The 25,527-nt window shown below is 37.9% G+C and overlaps 1 protein-coding gene across 1 annotated transcript in view; it reads left to right on the top strand.

The window, feature by feature from the left end:
* The window catches only part of LOC136250630 (E3 ubiquitin-protein ligase rnf213-alpha-like), a 407,493-nt gene that overhangs the window by 28,648 nt on the left and 353,318 nt on the right, over window positions 1–25,527 (top strand). The window contains exons 5-7 of the mRNA XM_066042854.1: window positions 4,541–4,849; window positions 10,705–11,300; window positions 15,324–15,489. Coding sequence (XP_065898926.1) covers window positions 4,541–4,849; window positions 10,705–11,300; window positions 15,324–15,489 — 1,071 coding nt within the window. The remainder of the gene's footprint in view (window positions 1–4,540; window positions 4,850–10,704; window positions 11,301–15,323; window positions 15,490–25,527) is intronic.

Raw genomic sequence — 25,527 nt, forward strand, 5'->3', positions numbered from 1 at the left:
CGCAAATCCGGTCACATATATTGATTACAGAAATCTCCATGGTGGTTTCTTTGTAACTGAACACTCTACAAGGTGACTTCTTCTAATTGCTCTCTCTACAGGGTGAATTGTTTGTAGCTGAACGATCTACAAGGTAACTTCTTCTAGCTGATCTCTCTACAGGTGATGTGTTTGTAGCTGAATTTTGTATAGGTGATTTGTTTGCAGCTGAGCTCTTTACAGAATGGTTTCTTTGTAGCTGAACTCTCTAAAAGGTAACTTCTTCTAACTGATCTTTCTACAGGGCAATTTGTTTCTGGCAGAATTTTCTACAGGGTGATTTCTTTGCAGCTGAACTCTCTACATGGTGGTTTCTTTGTAGCTGAACTCTCTACAAGGTAATTTCTTCTAGCTGATCTCTCTACAGGGAGATTTGTTTGTAGCTGAACTATCTACAAGGTAACTTCTTATAGCTGATCTCTACAGGGTGATTTGTTCGTAGTTGAATTCTGTACAGGTGATTTGTTTGCAGCTGAGCTCTTTACAAAATGGTTTCTTTGTAGCTGAACTTTCTCCAAGGTAAGTTCTTCTAACTGATCTTTCTACAGGGTGATTTGTTTGTAGCTGAACTATCTACAAGGTAATTTCTTCTAGCTGATCTCTCTACAGGGCGATTTGTTTGTAGCTGAATTCTGTACAAGTGATTTGTTTGCAGCTGAGCCCTTTACAGAATAGTTTCTTTGTAGCTGAACTCTCTACAGGGTGATTTGTTTGTAGCTGAAATCCCTACAAGGTAACTTCTTCTAGCTGATCTCTCTACAGGGTGATTTGTTTGTAGCTGAACTCTCTACAGGTGATTTGTTTGTAGCTGAACTCTACAAGGCGATACTTCTAGGTGATTTCTCTACAGGATTCCTTGTTTCTAACTGAACTCTCAACAGGGTGATCTGTTCATAGCTGAACTTTCTACTGGGTGATTTGTTTGCAGCTGAACTCTCTAAATGGTGGTTTCTTTGTAGCTGAACTCTCTACAATGTGACTTCTTCTAGCTGAACTCTCTACAAGGTGACTTGTTTCTAGCTGATCTCTCTACAGGGTGACTTGTTTCTAGCTGAACTCTCTACAGGTGATTTGTTTGTAGCTGAACTCTCTACATGGTGGTTTCGTTGTAGCTGAACTCTCTACAAGGTAACTTCTTCTAGCTGATCTTTTTCACTGCATATTTGTTTGTAGCTGAGTTCTCTACAGGGTGATTTGTTTGCAGCTGAACTCTCTACATGGGAGTTTCATTGTAGCTGAACTCTCTACAATGTGACTTCTTCTAGCTGAACTCTCTACAGGGTGACTTGTTTCTAGCTGAACTCTCTACAGGTGATTTGTTTGCAGCTGAACTCTCTACATGGTGGTTTCTTTGTAGCTGAACTCTCTACAAGGTAACTTCTTCTAGCCGATCTTTCTACAAGGTGATTGAGTTTTTTGCAGCTGAACTCTTTACATGGTGGTTGCTTTGTAGCTGAACTCTCTAAAAGGTGACTTCTTCTAGCTGAACTCTCTACAGGATGATTTGTTTGCAGCTGGATTCTCTACGTGGTAGTTTCTTTGTAGCTGAACTCTCTACAATGTGACTTCTTCTAGCTGAACTCTCTACAGGGTGACTTGTTTCTAGCTGATCTCTCTACAGGGTGACTTGTTTCTAGCTGAATTCTCTACAGGTGATTTGTTTGCAGCTGAACTCTCTACATGGTGGTTTCTTTGTAGCTGAACTCTCTACAAGGTAACTTCTTCTAGCTGATCTTTCTACAGGGTGATTTGTTTGTAGCTGAATTCTCTACAGGGTGATTTATTTGCAGCTTAACTCTCTACAAGGTGACTTCTTCTAGCTGAACTCTCTACAGAGTGATTGATTTTTTTTGCAGCTGAACTCTCTACATGGTGGTTTCTTTGTAACTTAACTCTCTACAGGGTGATTTGTTTGTAGCTGAACTCTCTACAGGGTGATCTGTTCATAGCTGAACTCCCTATAAAGTAACTTCTTCTAGCTAATCTTTCTACAGGGCGATTTGTTTGTAGCTGAGTTCTCTACAGGGTGATTTGTTTGCAGCTGAACTCTACATGGTAGCTTCTTTGTAGCTCTACAATGTTACTTCTTCTAGCTGAACTCTCTACAAGGTGACTTGTTTCTAGCTGATCTCTCTACAGGGTGACTTGTTTCTAGCTGAACTCTCTACAGGTGATTTGTTTGCAGCTGAACTCTCTACATGATTGTTTCTTTGTAGCTGAACTCTCTACAAGGTAATTTCTTCTAGCTGATCTCTCTACAGGCCGATTTGTTTGTAGCTGAACTCTCTACATGATGGTTTCTTTGTAGCTGAACTCTCTACAAGGTGATTTCTTCTATAGCTGATCTTTCTACAGGGTGATTTGTTTGTAGTTAAACTCTCTACACGATAGATTCTTTGTAGCTGAACTCTCTACAAGGTGATTTCTTCTATAGCTGATCTTTCTACAGGGTGATTTGTTTGTACCTGAACTATCTACATGATGGTTTCTTTGTAGCTGAACTCTCTACAAGGTAACTTCTTCTAGCTGATCTCTCTACAGGACAATTTGTTTGTACCTGAACTCTCACATGATTGTTTCTTTGAAGCTGAACTCTCTACGAGGTGATTTCTTCTAGCTGATCTTTCTACAGGGTGATTTGTTTGTAGCAGAACTCTCTACAAGGAAACTTCTTCTAGCTGATCTCTCTACAGGGAGATTTGTTTGTAGCTGAACTCTCTATACATGATTTGTTTGCGGCTGAATTCTCTACATGATGGTTTCTTTGTAGCTGAACTCTCTACAAGGTAACTTCTTCTAGCTGATCTCTTTACAGGGTGAATTGTTTGTAGCAGAACGATCTACAAGGTAACTTCTTCTTACTTATCTCTCTACAGGGTGATTTGTTTGTAGCTGAACTTTTTACAAGGAAACCTCTTTTAACTGAGCTCTGTACAGGGTGAATTGTTTGTAGCTGAACTATCTACAAGGTAACTTCTTCTAGCTGATCTCTCTACAGGATGATTTGTTTGTAGCTGAACTATCTACAAGGTAACTTCTTCTAGCTGATCTCTCTACAGGGTGATTTGTTTGTAGCTGAATTCTGTATAGGTGATTTGTTTGCAGCTGAGCTCTTTACAGAATGGTTTCTTTGTAGCTGAACTCTCTACAAGGTAACTTCTTCTAGCTGATGTATCTACAGGGTCACTAGTTTGTAGCTGAATTCTCTACATGGTGGTTTCTTTGTAACTGAACTATCTACAAGGTGACATCTTCTAGCTGATCTTTCAACAGGGTGATTTGTTTGTATTTGAACTCTCTACAAGAAATCTTCTTCTAACTGATGTTTTAACAGGGTGAATTGTTTGTAGCTGAACTCTCTACAGGGTGATTTGTTTGTAGCTGATCTCTATACAGGTTACTTATTTCTAACTGATCTCTTTAATTCTGTTCAGGGTGACTGCTCTATTAGGATGACTGCTCTATTAGAGTATCTCGATCTCGCACTTGCTACACCAAGTTGGATTTCGTGTTATAACTCCGTGGATTTAAGTCTGATTCTTCTACACCATTGAAGAGCCTTTCTAAGATGATAACTCCATCTGTACAGCGATTTTGAAAGCATTACCCCAAGCGGTTTACCTGGTAGGCGTGGCAAGCATAATAATAATAATAATAATAAAATAAAAATATTAAAAATTAGCTAATCTCGATTGCGTAATTGTTACACACTGTTGATTTTTTCGCTGTATCTTCCTGGTTTTTAGCTCGATTTCTTTCAAACCACAAAAGGTTTGAGGTTCAATAGTTAACCTATTCACCCACCGATTTTCAGCTTCTTCCCATACGCGGTTTACCCTGTAGGCGTGACAACATATTGGTGTTATTTTTCGTGCATAATCGCTCATAACTCTTTGTCTGTTTATGGTATTCCAGCCAAAGTTGGTACCGAGATGCGCCTTTATACCCCCCTTCTGTGTGCCAAATTTCAAGGCAATCGGATAACACGTTCGAGTTTTATAGCAGTTTTTGTAAGTGTGCGACAAGAAAAAGAAAAATAAGAAGAAGAAGAAGAAAAAAAAAACGAAGAAACTCAGCCAATTTTTGAAGTCGCATATCTCGGGAACGCGCGAAGCGATTTCGCTCAAATTTGGAATGTAGAGTGCTGCAGTTGGGGGGCATGTCCACAGCAAAAATCGTCTTGTTTCATCAAGGAAGCACAGAGCTACGGAGGTGCGAAAATTGCGTTTTCTTTCTTCCTGTCAATATACTCACGGGTGTTACGCGCCGGCTTCTTGGGCCGCACGACACACTACCGTGTGTCTTGATATAATTGCTGCCCAGTTGTAGCTCGGATATAGCCTGGGCAAGTCACCAACTGGGCTATTGTGAATGTAGCCTGGGCGGCTTCTTTTATCTAAGGTGTGAAAGTGTAACAAAATAATAACACAAAATAGATTTGTACAAAACTATACAATATAATTAATCAATTACTGTTATATAGTAATATTTTGTTTTGTAGTAAACAGCTGCTCTGCGATGAATGATATTGAAAGTTCAAGTAAAATTGCTCATTCAGCATTAGTAGCTTTTCATGAATGGTGTGACAACATAATTGATGGAAAAATAACAATGAGTGAACTTGCTAAATATGAGAACCAACGTATAGAGGAATATTGTAATGCTGCTAATTCAGGAATTAAGCAATATTGTCCTGACTACTCTCAAGTTTCTTCTGCTGTTGAATTATGCCATCGCAAATTTCAGTACATAAAGCAGTGCTGTGAGAAATTGAAAACTGTAGTGGAATACTGCTCTCATATTTCTACTAGTAAGTATACTTGTGTATGATTGTATAGAACTAGTGTAATTATATTTAAATGGGGAGTGCTGTAAGTATCTTTAAAGAATTTTACGTGGGAAACATCAAATGAAAAAGTGTACCAATGATATGCAAACTCTACTTTATTTACACCATCAACTGTACGTATGAAACTTCAAAGCTTATTAAAGTACAGTAATTATTAAAGTATAGTTATGATAGTAATTAAAACACAGGTGTCAGCAGTTGGTTTTCAACAACCCTCAGGACAGCTGGGCACAGCTAACATAATACCAGTCCTCAGATTAATCTACAGAAAATGAGGTTTACAATTATTACACTAACTAAGTTGATCACCGCGACTAGTGTCAACATGTGTAAGTTAGGGCTGGAACTAAGGTTCGGTAGCTTTGGAATCTTTGAAGATTTTTTAACTTTCGAAGGTGGATTTACCCTTCCAAAGTTTTGTAACCATGGATACTGCCATGTCTAATCAGTCAAAAAGCCATGTACTTCTTGGAAGCATGCAAATATCAGTGACAAAATCATGGTATATTTGTAGTCTAAGCTTGTAATAGAGCTTGTACTACAGCTGCAACAAAGTGTGAGACCATAACACCCATCAGTTAGGGAAATTGGAAACAGTGGAAACGGGAAATGGAAAACGGAAATGGTCAAATCGTCTCATAAATGTATCCTACAGTAAAACTCTCAATTAGTGGCCATCTCTTAAAAACCACCTTGTTATAAAGACCACCTCTGTACAAAGACCATGTTGTAATTAGGTCCCAATTTAACTAAGGCATACTCAATGACTTCATTAATAAGGCCATTTATGGTCACCATTTTATAAAGACCACCACTTTACAATGAAATATTTGATAAGTTCCAAACATGTATTTCATGACTCAAAGAAATATTTTGAATCATCCTTTACTCAAGTCACCTGGCTATCTGTACCATTATCACTCATTTTGTACCAGAATGTGTCATACAAAATACTCCATGCAAGTAGTACACTATAACGTACTGTCAAAGGTCTCATAAAGAGATGACCTCAAGAGCCTTTTTAGTTAACCTAGCTGTTTTGATAATGTGATGTTTGGAACTTAGCTATTATTACAATGTGAAGAGGTGTGTGTGGTCTTTGTACAGAGGTGGTCTGTGTACAGAGGTGGTCTTATAAAGGGTGACCATGAAGTGGTCTTTTTATAAGGTCATTAAGTATGCTTTAACTATCTTTGGGACCTAATTACAATGTGATCTTTGTACAGAAATGATCTTTGCACAGAGGAGGTTGGATGTGTTCACATGAGCTGTACATTTTCATTGAAAAATCTTCATTTCAAGACAATTTTATTTGAAAGCTTATGTATTTCTAAATCTAACGGTGTGATAAACCCCAGTCAACCCCGCTGATTAGGCTGGTAAAAAAGCCAAAGTTTAGAGTGCCAATAAAATAAATCATGCACAATCTGTTTTATTGGTGAGGGTAATACAGCGATCTCAGTGTAACACAGTGAAGGGTTGTTGTTTCATTATAGAAAATGTACGTGACATGTCTGGTGAAGCTATATGCATCAAATCGCAATTTATTAATTTCATCCCAAGTCTAGGGTGCTTTTAGAAAACAAAGTACATTGCCTTGAAGCTTACGTGAAGGATGATCTGAATATCTAACGAACCCCAGTGAACTCCATCATTTTTTAATTTAGTATTGTGACTATTGAGGGTCACGTGAAATACCAAACAAAAGAATGCACTTAAGAGCAATGTATTTAAGTAGTGCTTAATGCGCATCCAACCTCCTCTGGTCTTTGCAAGAAGGTGGTCTTAAGAGGTGGTCACTAAATGAGAGTTTTACTCTACCATTTCCATTTTCCATTTCTGGTTTCCATTTTCACTGTTTCCAATTGTCCCATCAGTTAATTATGACTAACATGTCATAGTCAACAAAGCTTCAGTGACTTTCTTGCAAGAAGGCCAGAGGTTAAAATTTGACTTTTGTTCCAGCCCTAGTGTAAGTGTGCAACCACCATATGAAAGCTATACTATGCTAGAGCGTTTTATGAACTGGGCTTCAATCTGCTAGAAAGTTTCATAAATAATTTAAAGCATTGCCTTGCTTTTGCTATACAAACAATAAAACACTTGGCCGTGTACCTCGTGCCTTATTACCCATATGGTAATCACGGCAATGCTTTAACATAAATATGATGCAGTACTTTCAAGCACTGTACATATGAATAAAATATGCATATACAGGATTTAGAATCATGACTGAATCTGCAAAAACCTAACATAATAGTGCCTTACTGAAGATTTGATTACATACATCTCTATCTAAAAAGAGATGCTCTGGTGAAGTTTTTAGCATATATGTTGACAACTTTAAATTACAAAGTACAGCGGATCCTCTGATCCGGGCAGTCTGGTACATACTACCATCCGTATCTCAGAAATAACCGAACTAAGAATAACATGCTATTATGCTAAAATGACTAACTTAAATACGAGTACTGTTATTATTGCTATTAGTTGGTGCTATGCAGTTCAGTGGGCAGAGGGTGAAGTCAGTACAGAGCATTCATGGTCACTCCCCTGGGTGGTAAAATCCGTTATCACCTAGCAACCAAGTGGTAGTTATTATTAGTAGAATAAACATGCTACCAAACAGGTAAATAGCAACCTCCCTCCTTGTGCTTTCATCTAAACCAAATGTCATTATGGTCAATAAACTACAAGTTACATGACCAATTTGGGCTGTCCAGACAATGGAGGTCCCCAGATAATAGAGGTCCAGATAAGGGAGGTTCCACTGTAGTAGGTACATGTAGCAATTAGAAGATCAATTTGTATAATAATTATTAGAAAATAAACTACAAGCACTTGACTAAATAATTAGAACACATAGTGTGGCCCATGAAGCCAGTGTGCCACACCAGTGTGTTACTAACAGGACCCACTAGTGTGCTACTAATAGGAAGAAGGAAAACATGTACGTAGCTCCTTGCTCCATTATCCTAGCAAAGTGATTTTCGTTGCCCACCAGGTAGGGCAGGTCACACACCAAATTTCAGCAAAATCACTTTAGCTATCCCCAAAATATGGATGTCCAAAATTTCAAGTTTATCTTCTTATACTTCTTTTTGCATACTTTATAACAAAACACAAACTCATCATTTGAACACGTGGTACACATAAAGGGAGTCCAAAGAAAATTTCAGTATCAATTTTTGTACCAATCTGGTAAACGTAGATGGAGTCATGATCAATTATTCAAGTAAAGAAACCACTGTTGAAATTCAGTCTGTAGATGGGATATCTATTGGAATGAAAACCTGTTGTGGTTTGAAAGAAATCAGGAAAAAAGAAAAAGCGACGGAGTTATAATGTAAAGCCAAATGTGTGCAATGATTGCATGATCAAGTTTCGTTAATTGAAAAAACAACAACAATTACCTACCAGGAAAATTGCTTTGGGAAGCAGGCTGAAAATTGGAGTGTAGCTGTATTGATTGTCATAGAAAGGCATGTTGCAGTGACTTGTAACCTCTACAGTGAGATTTGTAATGTAGCTGAATTCTTTACAGGGTGAGTATGTAGCTGAATGTTCTAATAGAGTGACAGCACTATTAGAGTATCTCAATCAGCTGGATCTACAACTTTTGAAGATCGTTGATTAGTGCTGGTGAATAGCAAGGCATGTTAACAAAGTGAGAATGGGAAAATGGCATGTGTTTACCTACAAGCCTTTAAGCTCTGCATGCAAGGACATGTATGTCAGATTTCCCTTTCTCGCTTTGTTAACAGGCCTTTGCTCTTCATCACCACTAATTGAAAATCCCCACAATTAATTTGTAGATTCCAGTTGTATAAAAATGCTACTGGAGATCTTTTTTCCCCACCCCACACACTAAAAAGTAACCTAGGCACAAGACTAGGTTTTTACATTATATCCCAGTGGGTAGAGTTCAGCTATGTTATAAACTACCCTGGAGAGAAATTCAGCTACCTAACAAATCACCCGGTGGAGAGTTCAGCTACTTTACAAGTCACCCTGTAGAGAGTTCAGCTACATTTAAAGTCTCTCTATAGAGAATTTTTCTACATTAACAGTCACCCAGCACATTACAAGTTAGTAACCCTTAAGAGAGTTCAGCTACATAACAAATCATCTGTACATGGAGAGTTCAGCATGGAGAGTTCAGCTACAAAACAAATTACCCTGTAGAGAGTTCTGCTTAATTACAGGTCACCCTGTAGAGAGTTCAGCTCCGTATCAAGCCACTATGAAGATATGTATAGTTACTAGTCATCCTGTAGAGAATTTAGCTACAATACAAGTCTCTCTGCAGAGAGTTCAACTATGTTTGTTATAAGTAACCCTGAAGAATGTTCAACTACATAACATGTCAACCTGTGGAGAGTTCAGCTACATTGCAAGTTACCCTGTAGGTGTTCAGTTACACTATACAGTTGCAAAATACAGTTGCATAATTGTGGACAACAAAACAAGTCAGTTAGACAAGCAGTTACAATCAAATAAAAAAGTATTTGTCTTATTCTTGTGATAGAGATAAAAGACAAGTAGCACAAAGCTAGCCATAGGCTAGTTTTGGGGTATGTGTTTACAAAAAGAAGTGATGTCTATACCAAAACATATAAGCTGTGAAGAAAGGGTATGGTCCAAAAAGTCAGGGTGAAAAAGAAGTGAAATTAAAAGGTGGCAACCAACAAATGGATGTGAAGATAGGGTTATTCATTTTAATAGCTACATTTCAGGTGAATTTGGTGCTGAATCCTATTTTGCCATTAACTTACCATCACAGCCATTTATTGGCCACCATCTAGGATTTCACATATTTTACTGTTGTTGGGTCGTACTTGCACCCTTTTTCCCACTTCTTGGCTTTTATGGTATAAATTACAACTTCCAACTGCAATGATACATATTATAGAACTGAGACTTGTACCTTGTGTTCGCCATGAACAGGAGAATGTTAAGTAAGTTTTCCTTAAATCTTCTTTTGCTGCAGACAAATCTTGAAAAAAGACACAAGTGGCATTCCACCTTGCTAATGTGACATAAACAAATGCTTAGTATACTGCATTTTCTCATTACATGATAATGTCCAGGTTTCTGTTGTTGGAGCCTTCCTTTATCAATATCAAAGTGTTATATATGTACCCACATCTGCAAAAACTGATATTATTAATCTACTTAGCCAAGTATATGCTCTGGTGAAGTTTTTCAGCTTACTTTTGGAGTTACAGCTCTACAAAGTAGCAACAGCAAAAGATAAATTACTGGTGCTTAATGAAACAATTGTGACAACTAGAATGATATATGGAATTAATTTTTGCACCATCGTGTTTGCCATAAATAGGGGAATCATTTCCTTGTATCACTTTTCTTCACCATAGACAAAGATGAAATCAGTGGAGAAAGATTGATTACATACTGATTCTTATACATGATGTAAACAAACATTTATAACTTGCATTTCTGTTGTCCTGCTGCAACAAAACCAAGATTTTTGAACTCCTCTTGAGTTGGTAAATAAAACACTATCCAGTTTTTTTTTGCTGTATGACCCTTACTTTACAAAGAACAAAGTATTTTGTTTTTAAACAATGTGCAAGTATATGTCTATACTGTAAAATTAGGCTTGCATTCTGGTTTTCACAGATCTGGCCACATACGTATTAACCAAATGTGTTCTCATACATTGTACCCATCTGTGATAAATGTATTGGACTGAAATATTTAGAGTTACTCTATTATGCTGGGTTTTTGCACATCTGACAAAAAGAGTAAAGTTAGTAGTTGATTATTAGTACTCTTTATCTACTTTTATTTAGAGCTTACTAAAAGCATTTCAGATAAAATCACATGTGACTTGGAGGGAAAAGAAATATCAAGCATGTGTGTGATGACCAGAGAGAACCAATTTGAGTTTGTTTATTTGTCTAAAAATGAACTACCACCACGAGAAATGCTTGAAAATTTGGTGGTTTTAGGCAAAGAGTATAAAAGCTGTTTCTTTGAGCATTTCTGGAATCAAAACAGTGCAGACTTGTCTGCTAAGGCTAATGACGATGATGTTTCATTTCAACGGATAATATCAGGAGTTTGGAAACCAACTATTTCAAATTGTGAATCTTTGTTAAGGGAGTTTCATAATAGATCGATGAAAATTGAAGAAATGAAAAAGTATGGATCCCTTAAAGTTATTGGTAATCATTTAAATGCTTTGTGCTCTGGAATACACAAGTGTCACCCTCATTCTACGTCATTTCCTGCACCTGGTATATGGATACAGCAAGTAGTAAATCACATCGATATGATTATGAAAGTTTTTGGTGATGTTAATGTAAACATTGCAGAGTATTGTTTGAGTTTAAAGGAATCACTTGGCCTGGAAGGAAATTTCACCAAGTTAATGGAACTTAATCAAGTAAGTGTAGTAAATCAGGCATGTTACTAACAAATTTAGTTTAGAGCACCTGAGGTATTATTGGCCAAAATGAATATTTGTATACAATATTTTCTTGAAGTGCACTTAGGCATTTGCGACCAGATTTGCATAATGACATCTTCCACACACATCCAATTTATTGACTTTAATGATTCTTAACTTCTGATTGTAAAAGTTTAAATTTGATCAGTGGTAAGCAACAACATATGTAGCTATGTGAGTTCAGGTTTGTATGTATGTTGAAAAGTCCTCCAACTTCATGCAATTTGATGTGTGTGGAAGAATCCTTTTCACAAATCCAGTCACATTTATTCCACTGTTTTGAGCCCTATGATATGAATAAAATATGAAAGGATTTGGTTACATCATGACTTTCAAAAGCGAACGTCCATAGATACTTGGACAACTTCATGTGCATTCAGATGCCACCTTCAATATCCTTTTAAAGTAACTGTTAAGCTAGTGATACCTTGAGCTATCCTGGTAGCCTGCCAGCCTGCCTGCCAGCCTGACCACGGTTGCAAGGCTAGAGGCTAAACATCACATAGTATGACCATCATTTTGTTGACTATAACAAATTGGGGTTCCAACGAGTGCACCTTGCATTTCCTTTTATCTTCAGTCTGCTTGTAGTCTTCCTTCTTCATGCAAGGAAATTGTATCGAGGTGTTAATTTTCCATATACAACACTTAGACATGACAAGTTTATTTATTTAAAGTGCTCACGATTATACATTATTGGTAGATAGTTGGTAGACACTGTACCTGCACCGGATGTACAATAGGACCTTTTACAAACTAGCTGGACCAATAACAGTTGTGGGACACACCCCTTTATGATCTAGTACAGCTGGATCAATAGCGATTGAGGGAAATACCTCTTAATGATGTAGCTGTTACAGTACTTATAGTGGTTTTTATTGGTAGCACGGTGAAAAACAAGGCATGTCATGACCATACACTCCCCTTAAATATTGTGTATGTGGTCCAGTTGGCTGAGGCCCATTTAAAATACTCTAATATAGCAGTCACCCTAATACAATAGCCATGTTTAATAAAACATATAAAACAGTCACGTGTGCATATCATAGCTGTAGCTATAACATAGTACATTTAAAATTATTAAGTTAAAATGAAGTAGGGATTCAAGCAATAAAAAGTAGTGAAACAAGAGATGAATGAAGGATTGAAATGATACCTTACCCTGACGCTAAATACTGAGGTCAAAACAAGCCGTGGAAATTACTTTTCGGTAAGGAAACACACAAACCCATTACGCACCTTTATTAAATGATCCATAATTTGATGGCAGTTGTTCCTATCACCTTGCAACGAGTTCTGTTCACTTCTCTGTTAAAGTTTCTGTCAGGCCATATATGACTCACATGAGTAAACCCACAAACAAAATTAAACACGTGGCAAGAATTTTGAAACATGGATATGTTGTTCATCGCTTTGTAACAAGTAAGCTGCTGTAGTTCCAGTATACGATTTTTGAAGGTCACTAACTCACTATAGCCACATGATGTAACCAAATTCTGTGCATTATAGTCATACTGTAGGTCTTCATAGTAGTGTAATGAATTATAATTGTGTGTGTGTGTTAGGATCAGGGTTGAAACAGAATCAGGTTACCCATGTCATCCAGGTCAACCAGGTCATCATTGTGTGTGTCATCCAGGTCTGATACACTTTATGGAATATCCAGGTCTGACCCAGACTGAATCATCTCTGAAATGAATTAACCAGTTTGACAATGTGGAAGTCCAATAGTCTAGCCCTGCAATAACCCAGCTACTTTTGTGAGCCATTGAGATTTTATATTACTGCCTGTAGGCATATGTGGAGTCACGCCTAGGAGTTTTGCATTCTGTAGCTATGCATGAAACCAAGTCCATTTCTCTGCAGTCTTACATGGAACCACGCCCAATATTTGATTGTTATTGCATGAGTTTAGTCTAATCTTGAAGCAGGCCAGCTTCTTTCATGAGCCATGCCTACTTATCAGCAATGTGGGATAATACTCTTAGTAGACATACATGGAGCCACACTAAATTATCAGTAAATTGTGTTGAGGTTTATAGGTGTACATGAAGCCACACCCACTTATAGGAAGCATGTTTATAGACCTAGACCCACTAAACTGATCGGTAATTTGTGTTATCAGCTACATGTGTACAAGTACTAAATATGCTAGTGGAGTGCCAAAATGTAGTTCTTTGTGCATGGCTCGGTTTTAACTAAACTGTGTCACATCCATGTCAAATCTGGGGCTAACCCAGATTGCTATCCAAGTCAGTGGGTCATCCAGGTCGACAGCAGTGACCCAATTGTAACTCTCAGACTGGTTTAGCATGGCTGGTATTATCTAGGCCTCAGTTTGTCTGTGGCTGTACACATTTACATACCTACAAATTTGCACCAACATAAGTGTATTTGGTGAAGTCAGCTTGTATGATATATTAAATGTTAAGATAGTCAAGGAAATTTTCTCTGAGGTGATTTCTTTGTGCTAGTGCAAATTGTTAGTAGCTGCAGAGTATATGCTACTGGGTTTTGAGTTTCATGATCACCCAGAATACTAGAATAGCTATAGTGGAATGATTTTAAAAGAATGTTACATGCTTTTACAAAGTGAAGTTTTGGATTTGATCTGTACAAGTATATTTAAAAATTAAATTAAGTAGGGATCCAAGTGAAAGAAAGTAGTGAAACAAGAGATGAATGATGGTATTACAGCATAGTTCTGTGAGAAAATCATTACATTGGCATGTTATAACAATTATTTTGTTCAGTGCCAAAGTAGCGATTTTCCCACTGATCTATGATGTAATACCATTATTCATTTCTTGTTTCACTATTTATCACTTGGATCCCTACTTCATTTCTTAAAATAATAGTTTTGTTGTGTGTCATTGTTCTATTAGGGTGACTGCTTATCTTGAGTCATTGTCCTGTTTAACAAGCATTATTCCTTTATTTTTACGATGCTATTATTATAAATGTAGCTAGATCAATATGGAGGTGTGGTCATTGCATTCGAGTAAGTAGAGGTGTGGCCTCTGTGCTTGATTGTTATTAGCCAACCTAGATTGTTAATGGGAAAGTTACAGGTATCTACTGGGTGTCTAGTAACTTTTGCAGTAGAGTAAGAGCTTTAAGTAGCTGTGGCATCTAAATATGCTGTTCAAGGAAAATGTTGATACAGAAAATTAATACCTTGATGTAGTTTTGTTGAATAAAGAAGACGACAACCAGGTTGATAAAAGGAAAGACAATGCACAAGGGTGCCAACTCATTGGAACTCCAAAAGGTACATGCCACTTGTGAGTTTGTTATTGTGGCATAAAATGGTGGCCGTATACTGCTTTGTTTGGCCTCCAGCTTTGCAAATGTGGTCAGGCATGCAGATGAAAATTCAAGTTTAAGCATTAAAAAAAAATTCTATATCTAGTAGCCTGTTAAGTGTTTTTTGTTTTGTTTTTAATGCTGTATTTGATGTTAGATGGACTAATATTGTTCCGCAAAAGTGAGTTTTGTTGTGTAAGATGGTCTTTTTAAAGGCAGCATTTAGGTGGTACTTGTCATTAATTTTTTGAAAAAATTACATGGGGTGTGTTTATTCATGTAGCTGAGAAAGTGCTTTATCTCCAAAAAATTAAACTACACTTTTAGTCCAAATTTATTAATCTAAGTGTATTTGAAATAAATTCACATTCTTCTTTTTTGAAACTCCTTAGGTATAATTTTAAGATTTGATTAGTGTTTCATGAAAGTATGAGTTGAAAAAAAATAGCAGTATAGAAGCAAATTGATTGGCACACATTTAGTTGCCAAACATGTTATCAACTGGGTACCTTTTGATTTAAATGTAACTTAACATCAATTATGTAGGTGTACTTGTCCAGCACCTTTAACTTACACCATCTGGTGCACTGTTTTACCTAGTAACTGCTGCAATCCTTATGGATTAGATTATTTATGGATATTTCTTTGTTTCAGATGACTACTTCATTTGAGCATGTCACTCTAGCTGAGATTAGTATGCAGAAATTAAAATTGTTTGAGGAAGTAAATGAAGCCTACAGTGATGCTTCTCTTCACAAATTCTTTGACACATTTGTGCAGGCTTTACCATTGATAGAGTGGTTAAGAACAGTCACTAATGGTATGTTCTTATATGTACCTCTGACATAATCTGTAGCTGTTATATCAGTCCACGGTGTATATTATTGTTGTATTAGCCATTGGTACCTGCATTATGAGCAGGGCCATGTTGTACACTTTCACTTGATTCCTATAGTAAATATCCTACGATACAAGTAACATAGTTTGCTTAAAGAGGTGAATTCTGAGGTGAATTTACATGTTTGCATGTAAGTAATATTAAAAGTCAGTGAAGGTTCAGAGGTCTACGCTTCCTGCCATGCACGTTCACTGTTTTTATAATGTAGAAAAAGAACTTGTTTAGCATCAAGAAGTTAGCAAATTAATTACAATGATATATAAGTAAGGCTAATGCAGGCAATATTTATTCTTAGATGTCCTATCATATAGGTACTTACATGTAACATTTAGCTACATTGACAATAAAAGAAATAATATTTATTAACATCAGCATCTATAAAGCAAGCAAACATTTTAACTTACTTAGGTACATGCTTTCTAGCACCCAATCAATTCTTATAATGTAGGAATTTAGAATAAATAGAGTTAAGGTTAGAGGTTATGAAAGATACGGTACTGACTCTAACAGAACACATTGGACACAGACAAATGAATGGCACAGGATGCAATTGTTATATGTTTATGTTTACTGAAGTGTACCTTTATGTAATTACCCTTTATTTCTAAGTTTTTGATGTTAAAGAACTGTGGTAGTGAAGAACTATTTTGGAAAGCATTGACCTAAGTCTTTTATGGGGAACTGTAGTTGAATTCAAAATTCAATGTTATCACAATAAATTAGTTTGTAATATAATCTAATCCAAACAGCCAAGCTGTAAAAAAAAGTGCGGCCCCCAAAAAGGCTATAGTGATGATTTGGCACCAAATTCACCTGAATAGTCGTTATTAAAATTTTTACCATTAACCTACCATCACAGCCGCCATCTTGGATTTCACATCTTTTTTTCACTATAGCCTTTTTGAGGGCCGCACTCTTTTTTTACAGCTTGGCTGTTTTGGGTTATGTATCACTTCTTTTTGCATTTGTATACCCCAAAGCTGGCCTGAGGCTGGCTTTGGGGCTTTTTAACCTATCTTTTAATCTTTACCACAGGAAGAAGAAAAGGATGAAGCAGATTTTTAATACTTTACACAGCATAATTCATACACAAATACTGACTGTATTTATTCCGTCTATGTTATGTTGTTGGAACTAATAGTCCAAAAATTCTACCTAGGCTCAAACAAAAATAGACCACAGCCCCAAATAGTGAATAACATTAGAGTCATTTATAGATTTGAGGTTCGTTTTGTCTCGTTATAGAGAGTTTTTAAAAATAGTTGTTCCAATACTGAACAAAGACGGGGTTAGAATATGTAGTATTGGAACACTATTTTGCTGTGTTAACTAATTCTTATTTTATCAGTAAATGTAATATAATACATATCAAGACACACGATAGTGTGTCGTGTGGCCCAAGAAGCTGGCGCGCCACACCATGGGTATATTGACAGGAAGAAAGAAAACGTCATTTTCACACCTTTGTATCTCAGTGATCCCTTATCCGATTGGAACCCAATTTGCTACACAGTTGCCCGCCAGCTAGGGGAGTCTACAGTCCAAATTTGAAGGAAATCGCTCCAGCTGTTTCCGAGACACAAGCTGCCAAAGTTTCGATTTTTTATCTTTGTGATATCAATGCTGGGTACACTAGCCACTTGTAATTCTACTCTACCAGCACCTAATGATGTTTGCAAGGATGTTTGCCTTTTTGGTAACACATCACCACTCATCACCAGCCATTCGGTTGACTTGAGCATGTTTGTACATGACGATTAGCATTCCCACAGCAAAGCGACACACGAACACATTTACAACACTGAAGCAGAAACTCACCAGTTAATGTTGGTCACTCACTTGTTTTTTTCTCCTGCATGGTTGATTATGAGTTCTCTGCTCTTCTGAGTATTCTTCTCCTCCCACAAGCTAATGATTGTGGGGGTAGTTTGGTATCTGTACAGGGTCTCAGCTGCCTTTTGGGATAAATCTCCAACTCTACTTGAGGCCAATGTGAAAAAATGGGCTTTAATTTGAGACAACAGATACTTGGGTATAAGGAAGAATTTGGTGTCGGGAATTGTTTTCACACCACCAAGTTCTTCGTATTCAAGCATGACGATGGGTACAACTTACACCTATGTGTTATGCAGCAGCCATCCTAGGTGAGACCCCATACTTCACATTCCCTCTATCAGGAATGGAGGTGCTGCATAGCAGCCAGAGCTAGTATTGCTCTGTTTGTGAATGGCACAGAAAGAGGCACAAACCTGCAATGACAACAGTGTGCCAGAATACAGGTGCGCCTCCTTTGGCCTTGTAGCAAACATGTGCCAATAAAGCAGGCAGCATGTTGGAAGTGCTGCATAGCAGCCAGAGCTAGTATTGCTCTCTCTGTGAATGGCACAGAAAGAGGCACAAGCCTGTAATGACAACAGTGTGCCAGAATACAGGTGCACCTCCTTTGGCCTTGTAGCAAACATGTGCCAATAAAGCAATGAGTTGCATGTTATGGCCAGTGGCTGTGGCAGTCTGATCATGGTGGTGGACCAGTAATTTCAAAGATGTGGTCTGTGGACTGAAGGTCTGACAGCAGCATCTGCATTGGCAGAGAATAACACACAGCAAGGAACACCCATACAGCATAACAGTTACAATAGTGTAGTGACCTGCCATTATGTATATGTGCTGTGCTGTAGCTTTGCACCATACAGGGTGCTCTCCAGCAGTAGTGGTCTAGACACTAATACATATTGACCAGAGGTTTTCTGGTTGTCCTGCATAATGTTTACACATTCAGTATATTCACGCACATGTACAAAGGGTATGTGATTCAATGCATTTTTGGTATGCGATTGAAAGTCTGCCTTGTGAGGTAATCTGTCAGGTGCATTTATACAAGTATGGGAACAAATCTGTCTGCATGCTTAAGGCAACCCATAGGCCACTGAAACAAATTGTGTGCTTGTGGCTATGTGCTTATATCTCTAGTCATATTACCTAGCTAGTGAAGTGGTGGGAGGGATACGGGTAACACTCTCAAGTAGGTGATGGACTGACCGCGTGTTACTTGCTGCGCATGCGTTGTTACTCCAAATAATGTTCTTCTCTAGATAATGCTCTCCTTTAGCTAGCAAAGGTGTGTTGGTGTTTGCTCCCACCATTAACTATGTTTAAAGTCTTTAAACTTCATTTAATGTTGGTCACTCACTTGTTTTTTTCTCCTGCATGGTTGATTATGAGTTCTCTGCTCTTCTGAGTATTCTTCTCCTCCCACAAGCTAATGATTGTGGGGGTAGTTTGGTATCTGTACAGGGTCTCAGCTGCCTTTTGGGATAAATCTCCAACTCTACTTGAGGCCAATGTGAAAAAATGGGCTTTAATTTGAGACAACAGATACTTGGGTATAAGGAAGAATTTGGTGTCGGGAATTGTTTTCACACCACCAAGTTCTTCGTATTCAAGCCACAGAAAGGGGGACCACCAAAGGAGGGTGGAACCTTTCACTCAAGTAAGCAGTTGTAGGAAGAGGGTGTATGTGAGCCTTGATGTGTGTTTCTGATTATCCCATTAGTGATTATCATGTACTAATGAATTAAATCTCCTTAATGTGTGACCATATTATTTTGTATTACACTCTAAAAACTCAGTATACACACACATACATGATTGCTAAATTTGTACACTATGTGGTTGCGAATGATATTGTTATTATATAAATAACAGGCAAGTTGTATTCTGGCCAAAGGAAGCATGCCGGCTGACTTTATCCTGCAATAGAAAGGAATAATTACGCATACATACATACTAGCAAGTATTGTTACTACGCATAAACTCAGTGATTTCTTCATCGTATGGATACTTGGTGGGTATTATCGCATGCCTATTTGGATAGGTATCATTGTTGGCCAATCATGCATTGTACCTGAGGGGGGGGGGGAAGGGACAAATGTACTGTATCGCTGACAAGTGCTACGGTGATGATTCATATTGGTGCCCAGCATATACTGGTACCCAGACTCTATTCTAATGCCTTTTCTAACATGTAGAATACAAGTTTTTACTGTTTGCTTGCTTGTTGTTGTTGTTACATAGCTATAGCCAGTACACGTTCACCTGAGCCCCTCCCCTAATGTGTGGTCAGCTGGCCCACGTAACAAGAGTTATTTACAAGAAAAAGGGCACTGAACACAAACAGATTGTAGCATTGGTAGGCATTACATTGTCTGCAGAAGTGGCATCAAGCACTACAAATGGGGTATAATTCCCAGGTGTGAACAGGGTAACCGTTATTGTCTAAATGAAATAGAGATGGCACAGAGCTCAGTAAAGCTGAAACCTTTATTACTGTAGCTTGGCATGCTAGCATGTTCAGTGATCAGTATAACTGTAACTTAAATTAATGTACAAAGTAGCACACAACCTTAGCCATCTGGTGTGTCCTTATAGTAAGCCTAAATAAAGGAGGTATTAAATCACAATTGAACTTTAGCAGAAAGTAACAGGTAGTGTTCCACATGATAGACTAGGTCATGCTGCAAGCCATTTAAATGTCCAAAAAGTTGGCTAAGTCTTGAGAGAAAACAAATTATGTGTATGTGTGCATGTTTGCTTTATTTTCATATGAGGCTTGATGAGCCGTATTACGTGATGCTCAAGGGGAATTAACCATGATGTGATATCCGAAGATTAGCTAAATGCGGCTGTCTTTGGCACACAAGAGTGACGATGGAACTGCTAGAGGTTTCTGATACATCTATACAAGCAGTCATTTGTTAGTATGATAACTTTAAAAAAAAAATGTATTGACAGGTATGGAAGACTTAGCCTTGTATCACCAAGTCTCCTTTTTTTGGGGTAAGATAAGTAAAGTACTGTTATCCTTACAAGCATGTATGTACTGTTATATATTAGCAATTTTTGGTCAGATTCCTTTGGTTAAGTATTGTGATGCAGCTATATTACTATAAGTACCAAGCCATAGAGGTGAGCTAAATAGTTCATAGTACTATGTCTGAACAAGCTTTACTATGGCCAGAGACACTTAGCTGTAGACTAGTGCTCGGTGAAATACCGGTAAAACCATTTATCGTGATGAATTAACACAACTAGTTATCATACCGTGACAGCCTCTGATAATTAGTTTATCGATACTGGTATATCAATAAATACATTGCTTTTTTTTTTTACACAGCTTTTGGTGTCTAATTACAATGGTTTAGCAGACAAAACTTGAGGTTGTCCCATCACACCACATGCCTACTTGTACTAATCTGTATCTTTTTGAATGCATGCTGCTTCGTACTAGGCCCAAGAAAAGGTGCTATGGTTACAGTAACAAGCCAACCACATATCAATATGAAAACTAACTAACTTAAATGCCAATAGGTAATCACATTATTTAATTTAACCTTGTTACTGTACCTCAAACTTTTGACTTTTTGGTTATGACCATTGGTTCTGTGTCAAGTATCCAAGCTGCCATCAGCACTAGTCCTGACACACTCTACTACTATTAAAACATTGTTTACAGTATATAGTACTTGGTGGTGTTAACGCTTGAATACATGTAGTTAGTAACTGGAAAATAATACGGTATATCGATATACAGTTAGTATTCACTGCTGTGGTTATATTTTTATTTGTTATGTTTGCTAGGGTGATAATGCTAAGTTCCTTTTGTTTTTTGTTTTTTTTTGTAATTTTTGTATAGATGGAGCAAGTGGATACCACCTAATACCTGATATCGCCACCAATGACTAATCTCTCCTTACAGTTCCTAGGTGGATGAGGAGCAGCTAGAAGATGGTTAAAGCTTTGTGAAATATATCTGGCGATGCTCCCACATTTCTTTTATATTATGTGCTCTCTATCTTTTTTTTTTTTTTAAATTTAATTTATTTTAGTTGCTCATATTTTCCTTTAATAGTGACTTAGTCATATGAGGAAACCAAGATGAGATTCTTGGTGAAGATAAGAGCTGTAAGGAGCTGGTATGTTCTAATAACACAGTCAGCAGTTCTAATAAAGCAACCAATATTAATACCATTCTAATAAAGCACTCATAACAAGAGTATTCATTCTGATAATTCTGACTGATTGAAGTGATAAGATTACTAACACTTTACACTGAAACGCATAGCCATGTGCATGTGGACATAAGATGGAGTACTAATTTAAATGGATAACATTTGAACTTTGTTTGGCATATTCTGTGTAGCTACAATGGCTGACCTCATGTGTTAGGCCCCAGCTGATAACAAGATAACCAATTTTTTTTGGGGGGGGGGAAAAGGTGCAAAATTCACAAGTCAATTAAGTACAATTGCAGCAGTGCATGCTGTCAGCCACAAATTACATAAATGCCATTAAGCTGTATGGCTGACCAAAATGTATCAATGTAATTAGAAGAATTTCCTAATGCTGCTTTCGCCAGGTTCTTTTCATTCTGCAGGCTGAAATACCTTTGCTAATTTGATAATGCTGAGGCTGTGTTGCCATACAAGAGGTTCACGTGAAACGCTTTCAACCATGCATACACATACACAAACTAGTTATTGGTACTATATGCTGTGACGAAATCTTGCAAGTTTGAGTTTAGCAATAGCTAAATTGTTTACAGTGATTCGAATGCACTTCAGTATATGGCAAAGCCATACCCTCTTGAGTCTTAAGCTCTGATAAGGGGAGGTTGTGTTTAATTAAGTGGAGCTAATCATCACTCTACTAAAAGGGGTATGTGTAGTGGTTAGGGCCATCAATGTCAGAAGCCATAAGCATATATTTAAAGTCACCACTAAGCCTACAACCAGCCACAATCATGGATGAGTGGTATCATCATCCAAAACAAGCAAACAGTAGCATGATGCATTGGAGAGTGGGGGAAGGCAATAGTAGCATGCTGAGTTAGACAACCTTACCACTAGGCAGTTCAAGAACTAACATGTACACCATGTTTGAAATGTGATCTAGAATTATTATTGTATGATTTCAGTGATTAGCTATACAACTCACCGGGACTTTGACGGTTTGCTACTCTGTCAGATGTGAGAAGCCCTATTGAAATGTGGTGGCGGGCTGACTGGGATGCCATTCATTATCCTCAGAGTAAATATTGTTTCTGGATGTGCTGGATCATGGCTAACAATGCAGTAGTAACGACGTGACGGTTTAAGCGTCCGGAGTAACTTCCTGAGTTGCTTGCCGCCAGGTTGGCTTGCTTTACCGTCGCACGGCCAGTAGCTAGCTAAATTAAGGCGGTTGGCACGCTGAAATCTTCTGAGCCTTCGACCCGCTGTAGTCGATGGCTTAGTCTATCGTCCTTCGTAGCTGGGAAAAAAAAAAAAGGATCGTCACTGTAGTGCCGGCACCACCCGCTGGATTATCGGCGGACGCGTGATGCGTCGTGACACACAGCTCTTCCGTTTTAGGTCGCTATAGTAGGTGGATGCGGCGCGACTTATCAGCTCTTCTGAGGCGGTGTCTTCGTGTTCGTAGTAGAAGCATCCTTATCTTCTCTTTTGGTGACGGTTAAGCTGGCGATAACACTCTCAAGTAGGTGATGGACTGACCGCGTGTTACTTGCTGCGCATGCGTTGTTACTCCAAATAATGTTCTTCTCTAGATAATGCTCTCCTTTAGCTAGCAAAGGTGTGTTGGTGTTTGCTCCCACCATTAACTATGTTTAAAGTCTTTAAACTTCATTTAACAAAAACAATCATTGTGCACAAAGAAATTCATGCATTGCATTACCCATAATGTAATTGTGTTCAATTTCAATGCGCATTCCTGAGGCCAGTGTGAACATGACGAATGCGAATTATTCTGAAGCTGGTTTGATGCGGATTGCCAATGCACATAATATGCGCATAGTGTGAATGGGCCTTAAGAGGTTTGCCTGGTAGGCGTGAAAACTAATAGTTTTTATTCATAAAAATCGATTGCGTAATTGTGACACAGGTTGGGTTTTGTGTCATATCTCAATGGCTTTTAGCTCGATTCTTTTCAAACCACGAAAAGGCACTCCTATGATGGTTACTCCATCTGCATAGCAATTTTCAGCTCATTCCTTCAAGGGCTCTACCCTGTAGGCGTGACCTTTTTACGCGAATAATCGGTCATAACTCCGCAAATGTTTATCAGATTCCTACCAAAGTTGGTACTGAGATCTGCCTTAATAAGCCCTTTAAGTGTGCCACATTTCAGCCCAATTGGAGTACGCATTCGTGTTTTATGGCAGATTTTGCAAAGTGTGCAAAAAGGAGAAGAATAAGAAGAAAAAAATGAAGAATAAAAGCCTAACTTTGGCTGCTCGTATCTTGGAAATAGCTCAGGCGATTTTCTTCAAATTTGGAATGTAGACTCCCCTACCTAGCCAGCACTTCTGTAGCAAGTTTGGTTTCAGTCAGATAAGGGATCACGGAGCTACAAAGGTGTGAAAATCACATTTTCTTTCTTCCTGTTTATATACTCATGGTGTGGCGCACTGGCTTCTTGGGCCGCACAACACACTACAGTGTGTCTGATTTACAAAAATAGTTAACAAACAAGTACACAAAAAATTTAAAATTTGCAACTAGAGTAGGATTCATAGCACATTAATAAAAAGTACTGAAACAAGCTTGAGTAGTGCATGATATTAAATCACAGTAAAATAATTAGTGTTGTATCCCTACTGTGCATTTTCATTATGGTATCTTCAGCGCAGTAGGGATATGTGTAGGCTATTGCACAAATCCAGGTATCTTTGCTATTTTAGAGACCTGAGGAATGGCAGGCGAATCCCGAGGTGATTATGTGCCATTCCGAAGGTCTCTAAAATAACAAAGATACTGTGGATTTGGGCATTAACCAATTTAGACTATGGCTCATGCGGCTCTAGTCACTGCCAATAATGGTGGTTTCCTGATTGAAATAGTGTTAAAATAACTCACTGGTAGGCTTCCTAGATGAATACAATCATCTCTATTATCCAGCGATCTTTTCTTCACACTCTAGCAATGATTCCTGATAGCTGTTGTGACTGGAATCCAGCAAAACATGTGACACACATGACAAAAACTTTTGTCACGGGTATCTAACCAGTTTAGATACCTACCCACTGGTATCTATTGGATTTTAAATACCTGATTAATGACCAAAGTTCAAAGCATACTATGCGTACCATAGTCTAAATACCGTAACACTTCTTATTGTTTCACTGATTTAATATCATGCACTACTCCATCTTCAGTACTTTTTATCAATGTGCTACAGTGTGCGAAATAACATCCAGACACGGGACAATTTCCGGTCAATGACATCAGTTGTCAGGCCATAATTGAATTTGTCCGGAAATGGTGTCCTTTCAAAGTGTAGCAGAGTTCATATCGGGCTAGGAGGGCGGCCAGACATGATGGTATTGACATGTAATTAAGTTATTTGTTTTTGGTCTGTGGTGACCACAAAGGTATGCCCAAGATGCACTCTGAGGTTAACAGCTTGCTTTGCTGTGCCAACCTACTTGTCTTCAGTCACCTGTATTGCAGTAGTAAAATGTATTTATAACCTGATTGCTATTAGTACTTTTACTTGTGGTATTCATGATCACTTGTACAACCAGTTTATATTTTATGCTAGAATGAACAACACTTCAGTGCATCTCAACAATAGCATAAGCAAAGTTTTACCACATATGGAAGCTCTTTTATGTGACCAGTAGTTATCCTTTAAAAATACTGTAGTATCAGTGTGAGTGGTTGAGTAGTAATCAGCTCTACAGTATATGGGTGGCCCCAGAAGCAAACATCTACTGTAACTTGGTAGAAACACAGGAAAGGAGAAATAATAAAAGTTAATATGTCTGGTCAAATTGCTTGATGTCCACTCAACTTTCACATTGTCCTGACAGCATGTCTGGACATGTTTGAAAAGTTATTCCGCGCACTGGTACTATGGTCCCTACTCTAGTTGAAAATTTCAAATTTTTTTTGTGTACTTGTA

Source organism: Dysidea avara, chromosome 3 (genome assembly GCF_963678975.1).
Source record: "Dysidea avara chromosome 3, odDysAvar1.4, whole genome shotgun sequence".
NCBI lineage: Eukaryota > Metazoa > Porifera > Demospongiae > Dictyoceratida > Dysideidae > Dysidea > Dysidea avara.